Source organism: Papio anubis, chromosome 13 (assembly GCF_008728515.1).
Source record: "Papio anubis isolate 15944 chromosome 13, Panubis1.0, whole genome shotgun sequence".
Lineage (NCBI taxonomy): Eukaryota > Metazoa > Chordata > Mammalia > Primates > Cercopithecidae > Papio > Papio anubis.
In genome coordinates this window covers 31,860,806-31,874,616 of record NC_044988.1, presented here as the reverse complement: position 1 = coordinate 31,874,616, position 13,811 = coordinate 31,860,806, and the positions used below count along the sequence as shown (strand labels likewise).

Below are 13,811 nucleotides of genomic sequence, written 5' to 3'. Positions count from 1 at the left end.
TCTTTATTATTCCTCCATAGATTAGAGATTACTTGATTTTAACAAACAAAGACATTTTGTATGCTCACAGAGCATGTGTTGGTGAGCAGCACCCTAGAAGACAGGATTAATGTGACAGGTATCCTAGCCATTTGAAGAAGTGATCAGAAATTAAGAAGGTGCCACTGAATTATAACAAGTGCATAGTACATTGCACTTAGGATGGGCAAAGGGATTAAGCTACAAAAATACAAAATGGAAGGACTCTGACAGGCTGTACATACAATGAGGAAAAATCTACAAGTCTCAGAGAGGAACAACTTGAAAAGGAATGTGCTGTATATATTTATGCTGGCAAATATAAAATGTTTATTAGAAAATATGTTTTCAGGCAGTAGAAAGACATAATAATTCAATCACCTTGTCATATTTGGCATTCAGAAGAAATACATTAGAAACATAGTAAATGTATTTCTCTTCAGGGTGCCTCTTTTGAAAGAGTTTAAGTTTATTAAATAAAATATAAAGGACATCAAAGAAAATTAATACATGACTGTAAAAACGTACACCTAAAGAAAGGTCAATAATCATGGTATTTATTTTTGACATCAAAAGACCAAGGAAAAATTTAATAAGGATCAAGATCATTGGCCTGTGTGCAGTGGCTCACATCTGTAATCCTAGCACTTTGGGAGGCTGAGGTGGCAGGATCACTCGAGCCCAGGAGGTCGAGGCTGCAGTGAGCCATGATCACACCACTGCACTCCACTCTGGGCTACAAACTGAGACCCTATCTCAAAACTAAGCAAAACAAAAAAGATCATTAATCTGTGGAAGATCATTGTACAGAGTTGTTTGGCATCTCTATTGCAAGTAGAACAATAGGAAATAAACTGAAGCCATGAATTTTTAAAAATCCCCCTATATATATAAAAGTATATAAATGTATAAATATATATAAATATATAAATATAAATATGTATATATACACACACACACATACACAGACCACACATACTGGCATACATACACATATATGTGTATGTTTGTGTAGAGTCTAGAAGAGAATGCATCAAAATATTGATAGTTATTATTAGGATCGTAGGTGTTTTATTTGTTTTATATCTGTATCTTTTCCAAAATTATATATATTAAACATGCAATTTTTGTGTAGTGAGACAAATGAGTTATTTTTCTTTAAAAGTGTTTCTAGAAACAAATGTTACTTCTTTCTCCTTCCTGTCACATTCTCAGCCCTTAATCGATAAAACTCATTTTTCATAAGATCCTGAATAACAACAGTTCTGGCACCCCATTTTATCTTTTTCAGATGCTAGTGAAAAACAATCACCTTTCAGGCAAGATCATTGTTTTGCCAGGAAAAATTGAAGGCATCTCACTTCCTGAGGCTGTAGATGTGATCATTTCCGAACCAACGGGATACATGCTGTTCAATGAACGGATGCTAGAGAGTTATCTTCATTCCAAAAAATGGCTAAAATCAAATGGTAAGTTGGCCCATTCTTGGTTTAAAAAACAGTCTGACTTCTCTGTAAAAGCATTTCTATTATACTCAATTATTTGTTTTTGTCATCTCATTTTTCCATAACAAATTAACTAGTCTCCAATCATAAGAACACAGGTATGCTTCACAGTATTCAACGTGGTATAGAGAGCCAGGTCTGAGTTTTGTGTTTTTTGTCGTAGTTCAATCCCTTCGTTCCTTAATGAACTTGGGCTAACACTTGACCATTTGGCTTTGGTTTCCTCATCTGTAAAATGATATTATTACACATAATCTCTGATATCCTTTCAAGTGTTGGCCTTCTATAATGTGAGGAACTCTCTGGGGTCTGCTTGTTCTTTTTGACATGTTTTTTTCCCTACTGTATTTCTCTCTCTGTCTATGATCACTACACATAGTCAAGATAATATTAAATCCAATATGCTTTTTGTGCTTTCCAAGTGCCAATTTGAATAAATTATTTTATAAAATCCTTATAAAGTCTGAATGATGAAGGTTTTCAATTTATTCGGGGGGTTAGCCTCGAAGCTAATTTTGCAACCTTCCCCAGGGACATTTGACAATGTCTGGAGACACTTTGGTTGTCACAATGGCAGCAGGGGCTGGGGTATTGGCATCTAGTGAATAGGGGCAAAGATGCTGTCAAGCATCCTTTGATGCACAGGACAGTCCCCTGCATCAAAGAATTATCAGCCCAAAATGTCAATAGTATATGATTGAGACCTGGGTTAGCGGAGGGCATTGTTATGATCCCATTTTATAAAGAGAAAACTGAGACTCAATGAGGAAAAGTAACTTGGCAGAACAGACATCTAACAATTGGCAGGCCAAGAATTTGAGCCTACATCCATCTGACCCTGAAGCCTACACTCATGACTTTGGCGCACACACTGGCTTTCCACTCTTCACCAGAGAAAGTAGACGCATTCCAACAGCAGGTGTTTTCAATTAAGACATCGGGGCTAACTGGCCAATTTTAAGTTGCATCTTATGAGAATTTCAGCTCCTTACCCCAATTGTATTTATCTAAATTACCAATGTTGTAGCTCCCTATCTTGCTATTCAATGAAAACAAAATAGTGAACGACTGTGCAACTCATACGTACCAACATGCATTTAAGTGAAGTTTGAAGTTTATAATTTCCTACATGCTTCAAAATTCAGAAATAGGCACTGAAAGAAAATTCATGTATAAATAAATAAATAAGCTCAGGCAAAGTATACCTGATGTCAAGAACTTCATTAGCAATCTTGCTGTAAAACAGCTCAGGATGCTCTTGGAAGCCTTGTGTGTATGCGATAAAATTGAACTGTGGGAGATGAAAGTGAAGGTACAAAGTGGCTTGGATTTCCTCCTCAATGCCCCCAGGAAGAATTTGTATGGTTTTTTCCTGGACTTTTTCAGATGGTTAGGTGCTTCTATATGATGAGATTTATAATGTAGTTAATTAACATGTATCACCTGAGCCCCTCTTAAGCTCAGTATTTAGATAGTATCTAGGTATCTTCCCTGGATATTTGAAATGAATATGACATTTTATACTGGGCTATATATCTTTAACTAGGCAAGTAGAAATGAATACTGATTTTATTGGCTTTCTAGGCTATGTCTTCCTCAGGGAAGGGTGATTGATTTTTTTTCTAATTATATATTCCATCATAATAAGACATAGTTTAAAACATCAATTAATAATAAAAAGGCTTATAATGAAAAATAGTAGTCTTCTGCCACACCTCTTTCTATCGTCAGACTGCTCCCCAAAGGCAACTGCTTTCAACTCTATCTGTTGTTTCTTCTATTATTTACCTACATATTCCTATCTAAGATGATTACATTGCTATTCTCATCACTCTCTGCTTGAGAATTCAGCTTTCCTGAATAGCAGCTCCTTCCTTCCTGATGCACCTACCCCACCCCCATCCTCTCAATGTATTTAGATAGGTCCTCAGTTCCTTTATCCCAACCCTTAGGGCCAGATATGTTTCAGAATTCAGCATCTGAAGGACTTTTGAAAGTTAATATGATCACATACCATGTACTACTTAATTCTCCCAGTGGGATCTGAGGCAACACTCTGTAATGAAACACATTATATTCCTGCAACAAAACATAAGAATATTGATACCAAGAATAAATGAAGACTACAAATAAACTCTCGTGTTAGTTCAGGTCAGGTTTTGCCATCAAATGATGCTGCCGCAAACTTATAAAAATCTGTTGCTTTTCAGATCTCAGAATTTAGCATAAAGAAATATAGGCCTAGATCATTATTCGGTTAAATCAAGAATCAGCATTTACAGTGTTATGATGTAATGTAACTATTGTTGAATACTGAGTCAGATGGTAGAGTAGATGCTGTATACTTATGTATGTTTTCTCATATAATCTTTTGTTTTTCCCGGAGTTAATTGTCTTGGTTTCTTTTATTAGCTTAGCTTTTATATATTCATGGTTAAGTGTTTCTACGCTCCAATAGATCTGACAGATGCCATCAATATGTGTTCCTCTGTTGCCCCCCTCTATTCAGTAGTCCTCTGGCCTTCTCTAGCAACATGAACTGAGTGTTCTGCAGCCCCATTGCATGACAGCAACACTTTGACTTTCCATCATCATCCTTTTGTCTTCCTCTTTGTTGGTTTACGACATCATTTCAGCAAAGGATATTCTCTACCAGCTTCTGCAGGAAAGGAGCTTGAGGAGTTACTTTTTATCAAGTCCTTGTGCTATTATTTGGTCAAGAATTTTACTTAAAAACAATTTTTAATCAATATTTTTAAAGCTTGTGTTTTGGTTTTTGTGTTTGGTTTCTGTCTGCAAATCTTGCTATTGAGAAGTCAATGCCATTCTGACTCCTGCTCCTTTAGAGTAACAAAGTTTTCCCCTCTAGATGCTTTTAGTATCTTCTTTTTATTTATAGTGTTCTAGTGAGAATCTTTTTTAAGTTCCTGTGCTGGAAATTCAGTGAATATGTTTGATCAGGAGGCTGATTTTCTTCTGTTCTTCGAATTTTCAAAATATTTTACATTTGATTTTCTCCCCTCCATTTTATCTGACATTCTTGGAATTCCTATTAGATTGAGGCTCATAACATCATCCTCTAATCTTCCCAAGTTTACACAAGCAGCGATACATATTACTTCTCTGAGGTTATTTAATATCCTTCTATCGTCTCGAAATTGAAAAACCATCAAGCAATCATTATTGTTTTGATACCAATGCCTGAGATTTAGATGGGGACATATGAATGAGGTTATGATCATGCTTTGCCCCTGACCACTTCTGAAAATACCCCAAATAAAATAACCTGTTTTAACAGATATGAAAAGCCACATAGTTTAAGGATGGGGCACTGATTATCAGATGAGATTCCACTCCCTGGATTTTGCTCTGCTATTTGTTAACTCTATGATACCAAGTAACTTAAATTTCTCTGTTTTCCTGTTTATCAAATGGACATAATAATAGAACCCACTTTATCTTGGTATGAGAATTATATAAATTAATGCATGGGAAACCCTTGGAAAAGTACATGAGAGGGTCATCATAACTGAGAAATTTTAGCTATTTTTGTTGTTTTTATGACAGCGTCTCTGGTGTCTTAAGTCAGCCTTATTTCTGAAATATAGTTAATAGTTCCTCTTTCTTTCGTGTGCAATTTAATAAATGGCTATAAAAAGATTTTCCCTAAAATTGCAAGAGTAACAATGCTGATCATCAGGTCTGCCTACTCAGAAAGGCCCAACTTCAGGCATGCCAATCTAGGTGCTCATTTGCCCACTGAAGAATCTACCTTTCCTGTAGTGATTGTGGATGCCAAGAAATAGTACAAATGTGTATTTCCCAGCATGAAGATTGGCGAGCATCCATATAAACATAAATCCCAAAAGCACCTAAGAAGACAGGTGGTCGATCTGATTCTACATGGACAAAGTCTGAGAATGAGAATAATAATGTGATGGGAGGATGGGATTTTGATTATTTTTAAAGCTAAATTATTGTTACAATAAATAAGAGAATAAATAAATTAAATAAATAAATAAATAAATAAATAAATAAATAAATCCAGAATTCATAGGACAAACAGAAAGGGGAAAAAAAGCCAGTAACTGAGAAGGCAACTGCCAGGTTGAAAGGCTTGCCTAAGTCTCTGCAAGCTTTTATCATTGTATTGCTTTGTGACTTGCTTTGATACTCTTTTCTATAGCCCCTCTACTCTTCTGCCTAATTTTGTATACTTGCATTGAGACAAAATTATATTTTGTCCTGTCATGTCATAACTGAAGCAAAAGAATGGAATTGGTCTCAGGTGGCAGATGAGTACAGCCTTCAATCAGAAAGCGACAGAAGCTGACTTCTGGGTCTCTTGTGTTTTGCTCATCAGGAATGATGCTCCCGACATTCAGCGACATCCACTTGGCCCCTTTTTCTGATGAACAGCTCTATGTGGAACACTTCTCCAGAGCCAATTTTTGGTAATGTTCTTTTTTCCGTCCTTCCTTTCCCTTCAAAGAAACGAGAGTTTTTAAAACTATTGCTATTTGGGGTCATATGTATGTTGTTGGGTAGGGGGAGGCGGGGCGGCGGCAGTGAGGCACCTATCCTGTACACTGTAGAATGTTTAGCGGCATCCCTGGTCTCTACCTATTAGATGTTAGTCACATCTTCCCCCCAGAGTTGTGACAACCACAAATGCCCTCCAGACATTGCCAAATGTCCCCTTGCAGGATCGCCACCAGTTGAGACCACAACTCATAAATCAGAGACAGGTGAATCAAGGAGCTGTTCATGCAATATCAAACATCCAAAAAGCTATCCTACTGCTAAAACAACATCCTCCCCTGCCTGCTGCTGTTCTCTTCCCATTTTTCACCATCCACTTCTTTGATTCTTGGCTATGGTTTCTGTTAGGGCTTGACTTTGACAGAGAACATATCAATCAGTACACCTGATAAATGAGTTGATCAAACATTTATGGAGTTTTAATTGGCAGTTGGCTTTTGGGCCCACTTCACCCCTCTGAGATTGAGTTTCTTTATGTGTAAAATGGGAACTGATACAAAAGCTCCTGCCAGTTTTAAACCACCATTGCTTCTGGGATTCCTTTCTGAGAACTAGTTTTTACAAGAAGAAGGAAGGAAGGAGCATGGGAGGGAGAAAGAGAGCAGATATCATCTGTGTTGGAATGTTACATGTGTGGGAGCACAGGCATGTCCTGCAGGAGGTTCAGGATCCTCAAATTTAAGGTTTGACTTTGGTCTGAGGTATACAGGGCCTTATAATACAAAGAGGTCCAAAGTTGATTTCTGGGTTTTTCTCTTTGTAATCCTAGAGAAGGGGCAGCAAATAGGAAGTACTTTGGTTTCCAGGGCTACTAAGCTCTTTGAGGAGTAGGGTCAAATGGCTAATTTTTCTTTCCATTTTTTTTTTGGCAAAATAGGCTTTCCTAGCACAGATTCAGAGCATTTTGTGGTTTTGTCGAATCTGCAATTCTGAGATTCTAAGCCACAAGCTTTCCCATGGGGGTGAATGGCTTCTTGGTGTATACACGTGTCGGGTGGGGCAGGGGAATGGTCGGGGAGCTTTTACCTTGATAATCATTGCTCTGTGAGATTATGCTGACCCTAAATGATTACACTTTTATTATAACCTCCTGAGGAAATGCAGAGATGAAAGGGTTATGAATTTTAAGCAGCAGAATAGACCAGACCAATGAACTAGAGGTTTGTCGTCCAGGCAGTCCTTGTGTGACCTTCCAAGCATACCATGTGCTGCCATCTTACTAACTTGAGGATATTAATGATCACAGCGGTTTGGCTCAGTTTTCTACCACATACCAACATGCTGCTATTTGTTGCATCTAAAAATGAAAAACAGAAACAAAAAATGAAAACATCATCTTCTCTAGATGTCGCTTTCCCAGTCAGCCATGGCCAACTCTCTAAGCCCCTTTCAGCAAAATTCCTCCGAAGGGTTGTCTATACTCAGTGTCCAACTCCCCCCTTCTATTTCTCACTGGAGCCATTTCTCCAAAACCACTCTTTTTGAGGTCAGCAGTGCCCTGACCTCCACATTGCTAATGCCAGTGATCAACTCTCACTTCTCAACTTATCTAATTTACTGGCATCATTTGAAACACTGTTTTTGCTTCATGATCTTTTGATTTTTCTCCTCCCTTGCTGACACTTTCTCAACCAGCTATCATTATTACTTGTCTTCATAAGCCCCTGGTTTTGAAGTGTCCCAGGATGCAGTGTTTGGACCTCTTCTCTGTGCAGGCTCCCTTGGTGAGCTCACCCATTCTCATAACTACAAATACCATCCATAGGCTAATGGTTCCCAAGTGTCCCTCTCCAGTGCAGACGTATCCTCCAAACATGATGTTTTCCTAGTAAACTTCCTCCTGGATGTTCCCTCCTTGCAGAAATTTATCATGTGCAAAATTCAACTTCTCATCTCCCAATTTCTACCCAAAGCCTGCTGTACTGGTAGTTTTTCTGTCTCAATTGATAACTTTATCCTCTCCATCATTCAAGCCAAGAACTTTGAAGGCCTCTCTTTCTTTATCTCCTGAATCCAAACCATCAAGTAATTATATTTGTTCTACTTTCAAAATCTATCCAGAATCACACCAATTTTTATTATATTCACTGTTTCCTCTTTTTCTCAACACCATCATCTCTCATCTAGATTACTGCAATAGCTTCTTACCTGTCTGTTCTCAACAGAGCCAAAGCCTCGCAGGAGCTTCTCCATAATCTGGCTCCCAGTTACTCTCTAGCCTCATTTCCTACTCCCGTGTTCATTTGGGTCCTGCTTCACAGGCCTGTGTGCTGATTCTCAGACACATCAGGCATGCTCCTAAGTTAGGGCCTTTGCATTTGCAGGGTTTTTTGTGTTTTTTTCCCCCTTTGAATACTTTTTCCTCAATGTTCACATGGTCAATTCCTTTAACTCCATAAAGTCTTTATCAAATGCTACCTTCTCAATGAGATTTACCCTGACCATCCTATTTTCAATTGCACCCATGCCATGCCCAACCCTTCTTTTTCAATTCTATGTTTTTTCTCTAACACTTACAGCATCCTAAAAGATATATAACCTGTTCCTATTATTATCTATGGTCTGTATCCCTCTTGATAAAATGTAAGCACTGGAAGGTCAGCAATGCTGTCAGTTTCCACTGGATGTATCCCAAGCACCCAGAACACTGCCCGCCACAGGGTAGGCTCTCAGTAAATGTTTCTGAATGAATAAAAACTTCAGTATGCCCAAACATGCATGAAAATAATTATTAAGATTTTAGGTGATATAGTTCCAGTTTTTCTATCCTTTCTTTACAAAAACAGAGTCAAAAGTACCATTTTATAGCTTGTTTTTTGTTTTTTTACTTTCACAATACTTTGTTGACATGTTCTCACATCGTCTACATACATTTGACTGAAGAGTATTTCTTTTGTGACTCATAATTTATTAACTCAGTTTTCAATGTTGAATATTAAATTATTTTAATTGCCATTTTAGTCCTATAGATTCTATAACAAACCACACCAAGGTTTCAATATTCTATAAGAATATAGAATCCTATAGAATTATATATCCTAAATTCTATAAGACACAACACTAAAGTGAACATCCTTTCATATAAATTTTGGTGTACATTCTGATTATTTCCATATGATAAATTGCTAAAAGCAGAATTACTGGACCAAAAAATGTGAAGAAGGAACTTATAAAAAATTATTCTTATATATTGCCAAATTGCCCTCTAGAAAAGTTTTACCAATTAACACTTCCACCAGTGGTATTTGGGAATGTCTGCTAAGTCTTGCCCATACGGGATATGCTTTTTAAAATGCCAATTTGATTTGCAAAAAAAATGGTGGCCAGTTTATTTTTAATCTGTATTTCTTTGATAGCTGGTGCATTTGAACGATTATTTTTAGTCAACAAACACAAAAATATTTTTAAAAATATATAGTTATCAAAATTCACAGCCTTTGCTTTCCTTCTAATTCCTCTCCCTTTGTGAGGTTTCTGCATTAGTCGACTGGCATTTGGGTCTCTTGTTGCTTTGATCCAGGAAACAGGTGGTGAATGCTTGCATGATTTCTGTCAGAAGAAGCAAAGAAGTGGATATGTACGCTGGGGAGTGGTGCAAAAAATAAGTTTGGGTGAGATCTCTCAGCTGAGAGATGAAGGAACAACTAATTGGCTAAACAAGATCATCAGATGCAGTCAGTTTTCAGTCCTCACCTGATTTTCTTATTATCTGCACTTGACACAGTTGACTCTCTCTTTGCTCCACTTCTCAAGCCTGAACCTGTTTTTTCTCCTACCTTTCTGGCCCCTACTTCTCAGTCTCCTTTGCTGATTCTTCCTCATGGCCCAAATCTTTAACATTGGAGTGACTCCAGGTTTCTTTCTTACATGTCTTCCCCTTTCTGTCAACACTCACTGTCTTACTTGATCTCATTCTGTCTCTTGGCTATAAATACCATCTTTCTGTCTACAACTCGCATAGTTAGAACTCCAGCCCAGACCTCTGCCCAGAACCACAGACTTGGATGTCCAACCGGCTGTTGACAACTACACTTGGATGTCTATTGGGCATCTCAAAATTAACATGCTTAAATGCAAGCTACTGATCCTCACCATGTCCCCACTGCCCACCTTTGCAAAACAAAACACCCCTGTGTCTACTACAGTCTTGGCAATAGCCTTCTAACTTAAATCCTCTTTTTAAACCACAACCATGCTCTTGATGAAACATAATTCAGATTATATTATTTCACTGCATAAAGTCTTTTAGTGGCTTCCCTGTTTCTGCATAGTGAAAGCCAAAGTTCTCATAATAGTTGGGAAGACCGTATATGATCTAGATCCTACCCTGCTACCCCTCTGACTCTGTCTCCTGCTACTTCCTCTCTTACTCTCTCTCCCCTCTGGCCTCACTGGCTGGCCTCCTTGCTTCTCCTGGAACAAACCAGGCATGCTCCTGCCTCCCTGACATTCGCTCTGCCCAAGACACAGACAATCCAGTGGCTTTTCTCACCTCCTGCAGGTCTTTGCTCACATGCCACCATCCCAGAGAAACCTTCTATTGATTACAAACTGCAGTCTCTTTCCTCCTGCAAGCCTGTACCACACTTCTCAATTCATTTTTCTCTATAGCACTTATCACCATATACTGTGTTATATGTTTTTACTTATTTATTGTCTATATCCCCCATAAGACTGCAAGTTCCCTAAGTGTGGCTGCTTCATTTACTTCTATAGCCCTGTCATCTAACCTGGCTAACGGTAGTTGCTGAAGACATTTTTGATGATTAGAAGATGAATGCATTGATTTGTAAAAATTCTGTCTATATTAAGGACATTAAAACTGTTGTATTTTCTTCAGAATTTCCAGCTTGCCTTGTAATTTTATTTGTGATAATTTTGACCACAAAACAACTTAAACTTTTTATGTAGCTGGATCTACCAATAATTATCTTTTATTGTTTCTCTATTTTCCTTTGTAATTTTTTAGCTCCCCTTCCCTCTCCCCCATGAATTTGGCATTAACTTCCTTTTTTAAAGTTTTTACTTTTCCATGTGACATTTTTTAAATTTTGCATTTAACTCTGAAATTCATCTTAGTATACAGTCTGCAATAACCATATAACTTTATCCTTTCCAAATAACCAATTATGAGACTCTCTCTTAGTAGACCAAATTACTACATTCTGATGCTAGTAGCAGTCACCTACAAAATTAATAATTTTCTTTTATATGATGATTCCTTGGGCCCCATTAATTAAGGTGATGGGAAGTATCTCCTGAGAGTAAGGCTCATCATAAAGAATCATCATTCCCGACTGTTCTTCTTAATGTGATGGGTACCTCTGGCATTATTGAAAATAATTGGCTCAGGGCTTTTATGCCAAAGCCTATAGATACAATTTTAAATGGGTTCTCATATGAAGAAAAATATATACATAGGATCTATTAAGAGGTGCAGCCAAATATTGTCAAGAAGCTTGAGACTAAACTAGACTGTTTTATTACATTTATTACAGTTATAGAACATAAAAGCATAAACAAAATAGGTAGTAGTTAAAAGCCAGATGACTCAGACTCTAGATCCAGATGGAACTATGTTTAATTCTTGGTTCTGGCAATTACCAACTGTAAAGCCTTAGCCAAGTTAATTTAATCTCTCTGAGATTAATTTCAATCCATAAATTGAAGAAGATAATTTTACCTACCTGAAGATGATGAAATCTCCGGGATGGATCCTCTACTTGTACTTTTCTACCATAGTAGCCCTTTCTTCATGGGCCAGGTTACCCATGGTGTAGGGTTCTTCCAGATGCTGAATATATCTATCCCAATTACATATTCAGGGACCACGAAAATAATCATAGGGTTTGCATGAAACAAGTGGATACGCTGTGAGATGGACTTGGTCCAAGACTCCACTTACTACCTATTCTCCATAGCCCTCACTAACCAGAGGCATTTTAGATTTTTTTGTATCAATATAAGCTCAAACTCCTTATCTAACATTTCTCAAAAAATTGAGGTATCCTTCCTTCACCATGGTTGCTTTGTCATAGAAACCCAGGTCTCTCTGGAGAAGGAGTGGGGAATGTTCACTGTGTGTGCCTGTGGTGGCAGTGAGTCCTTCCTCAAGAGGACTGGGACTCTACTTAAGTCTGGACAACTTGGATCTGGAATTTGGGGGAGGGACTTAATATTTCCATTGTGACAGCTGACATCATCCTTCTGCTCATGAGCTAGCCATTTTTTGTTATACAAATTGAGCACTATCCTAGCTGACTTTCCATCTATTTTACCTCTCTAGTAACACTAGGATCTATTAACACCAAAGGTTCTTGTAGGTCAAGGTGCCCGATTGCTACGCTACCCTAGCTTTTTACACAGTAATTATGCCATTCTTGCCTAGGCCAGATAATTACTGCTTTCCTGCTCTGACATTCTGAAATGTCATTCAAATTGTGTTCATTCAGAGCACAATTTAATGGCTACATCACCTACCACCATCTTTCATCTACCAAGGACAGCTACTCTAAGGTTCTCAAAGATGCCACTGTTATCTAACCAGTTTTTTTCCCTATTACCTTGTAAAAGGAAAGTTTCCTGTGCTCTGAGAAAACAGTCAGGTTGAATGTTCTTACGTATTCCATAGTCAATCCGTCTAGCATTTCCATGTCCCTGAGCCTTCTAACCCCTTCCTCAATGCAGCAGAAGTTCTGAAATCTCCACCTCATTGACTGCAGGCCATCATGATGACCAAGTTTCAAAGTGACATCCAGTGGACTATTAGGACTTCTGGTGTCTTGTTAGAACACTGGATCTATGAGTGCCCCATTTCAATGAGTTACACTCTCTCCTCATTTACATTCTGCCCTCTTTATGGACTTAAAATCTACTCTAATACAATATTTCCTAGTTCTTAGCAGAAAATACTATTTGGCTTCTGCAGTGTTTTAGGTATGTAAATTATCTCCTTCTGGAATAGGAATTGTGTTTACTGCTCTGGCTGGGCTTGAGTTTTTGGCCTGACAGCAATGAGAAACTATTAGCCTGAAGGCAATGAGTGATCATGAGGCAGATCTCGAAGAGAATAAAATCATCTTTCAAGGCAAAGGCTCTTGGAGAAGTTGTTGCATAGTCTTTAAGCAAGGCTGTTTTCCTCTGGTAAAAGGGGAAAGAATTCTGCCTCTGCTGGCTTGAAAGATTCAGGGGAACTGGAAAGATTTCAGGCTTCTCTGCTTTCCCCACCCAATCATCCCAACCGCAGGTCTCAGGGCCCTACCATTTCCCTGTCAAGGCCACAGTTTTAATACGTAAGATCTGTCAAGAGTGTATATCCAATCTCCTCTGCAGCTCTTCTACTATTACCATTTTACTGTCTTATTTGGAGTAGGGGGATGGAGCAGTTTCAGTTCCAAAGATGTGGCTTCTGCTTGTCAAATTCTATACATGATTTTCAGCACAGCAGGTCTTGGATCACCGAAGAGATAGGAATTTCTTTAAATCTGCTAGAAAGCCCCTCTGGATTTCACAGTGTGTCTTAAGTTGGGAGTTGCTGCTCTGAGATTAAAATTTTCTTTTTGCAAAGCTTGCAATGCTGTCAACAGAGGCTTGCCTACTCCTCAATTCATGTAATAATCATTGCTCCAAAACTTCAAGCACACAGTTGCCATAAAGCCCAATGTTTCACCTTCTACCTTTCTGTATCCTAATTAACCATCAGCAAGAACACTAGAAATTGTGATGAAAGGCTTGGCGCAATGGCTC

General features: G+C 38.1%; 1 protein-coding gene across 1 annotated transcript in view; it reads left to right on the top strand.

Moving 5' to 3' along the window:
* Positions 1 to 13,811, top strand: part of LOC110741431 (histone-arginine methyltransferase CARM1-like) — a 64,547-nt gene that overhangs the window by 25,568 nt on the left and 25,168 nt on the right. The window contains exons 3-4 of the mRNA XM_021927518.2: positions 1,310 to 1,487; positions 5,887 to 5,977. Of these exons, the coding sequence (XP_021783210.1) occupies positions 1,310 to 1,487; positions 5,887 to 5,977 (269 nt within the window). The remainder of the gene's footprint in view (positions 1 to 1,309; positions 1,488 to 5,886; positions 5,978 to 13,811) is intronic.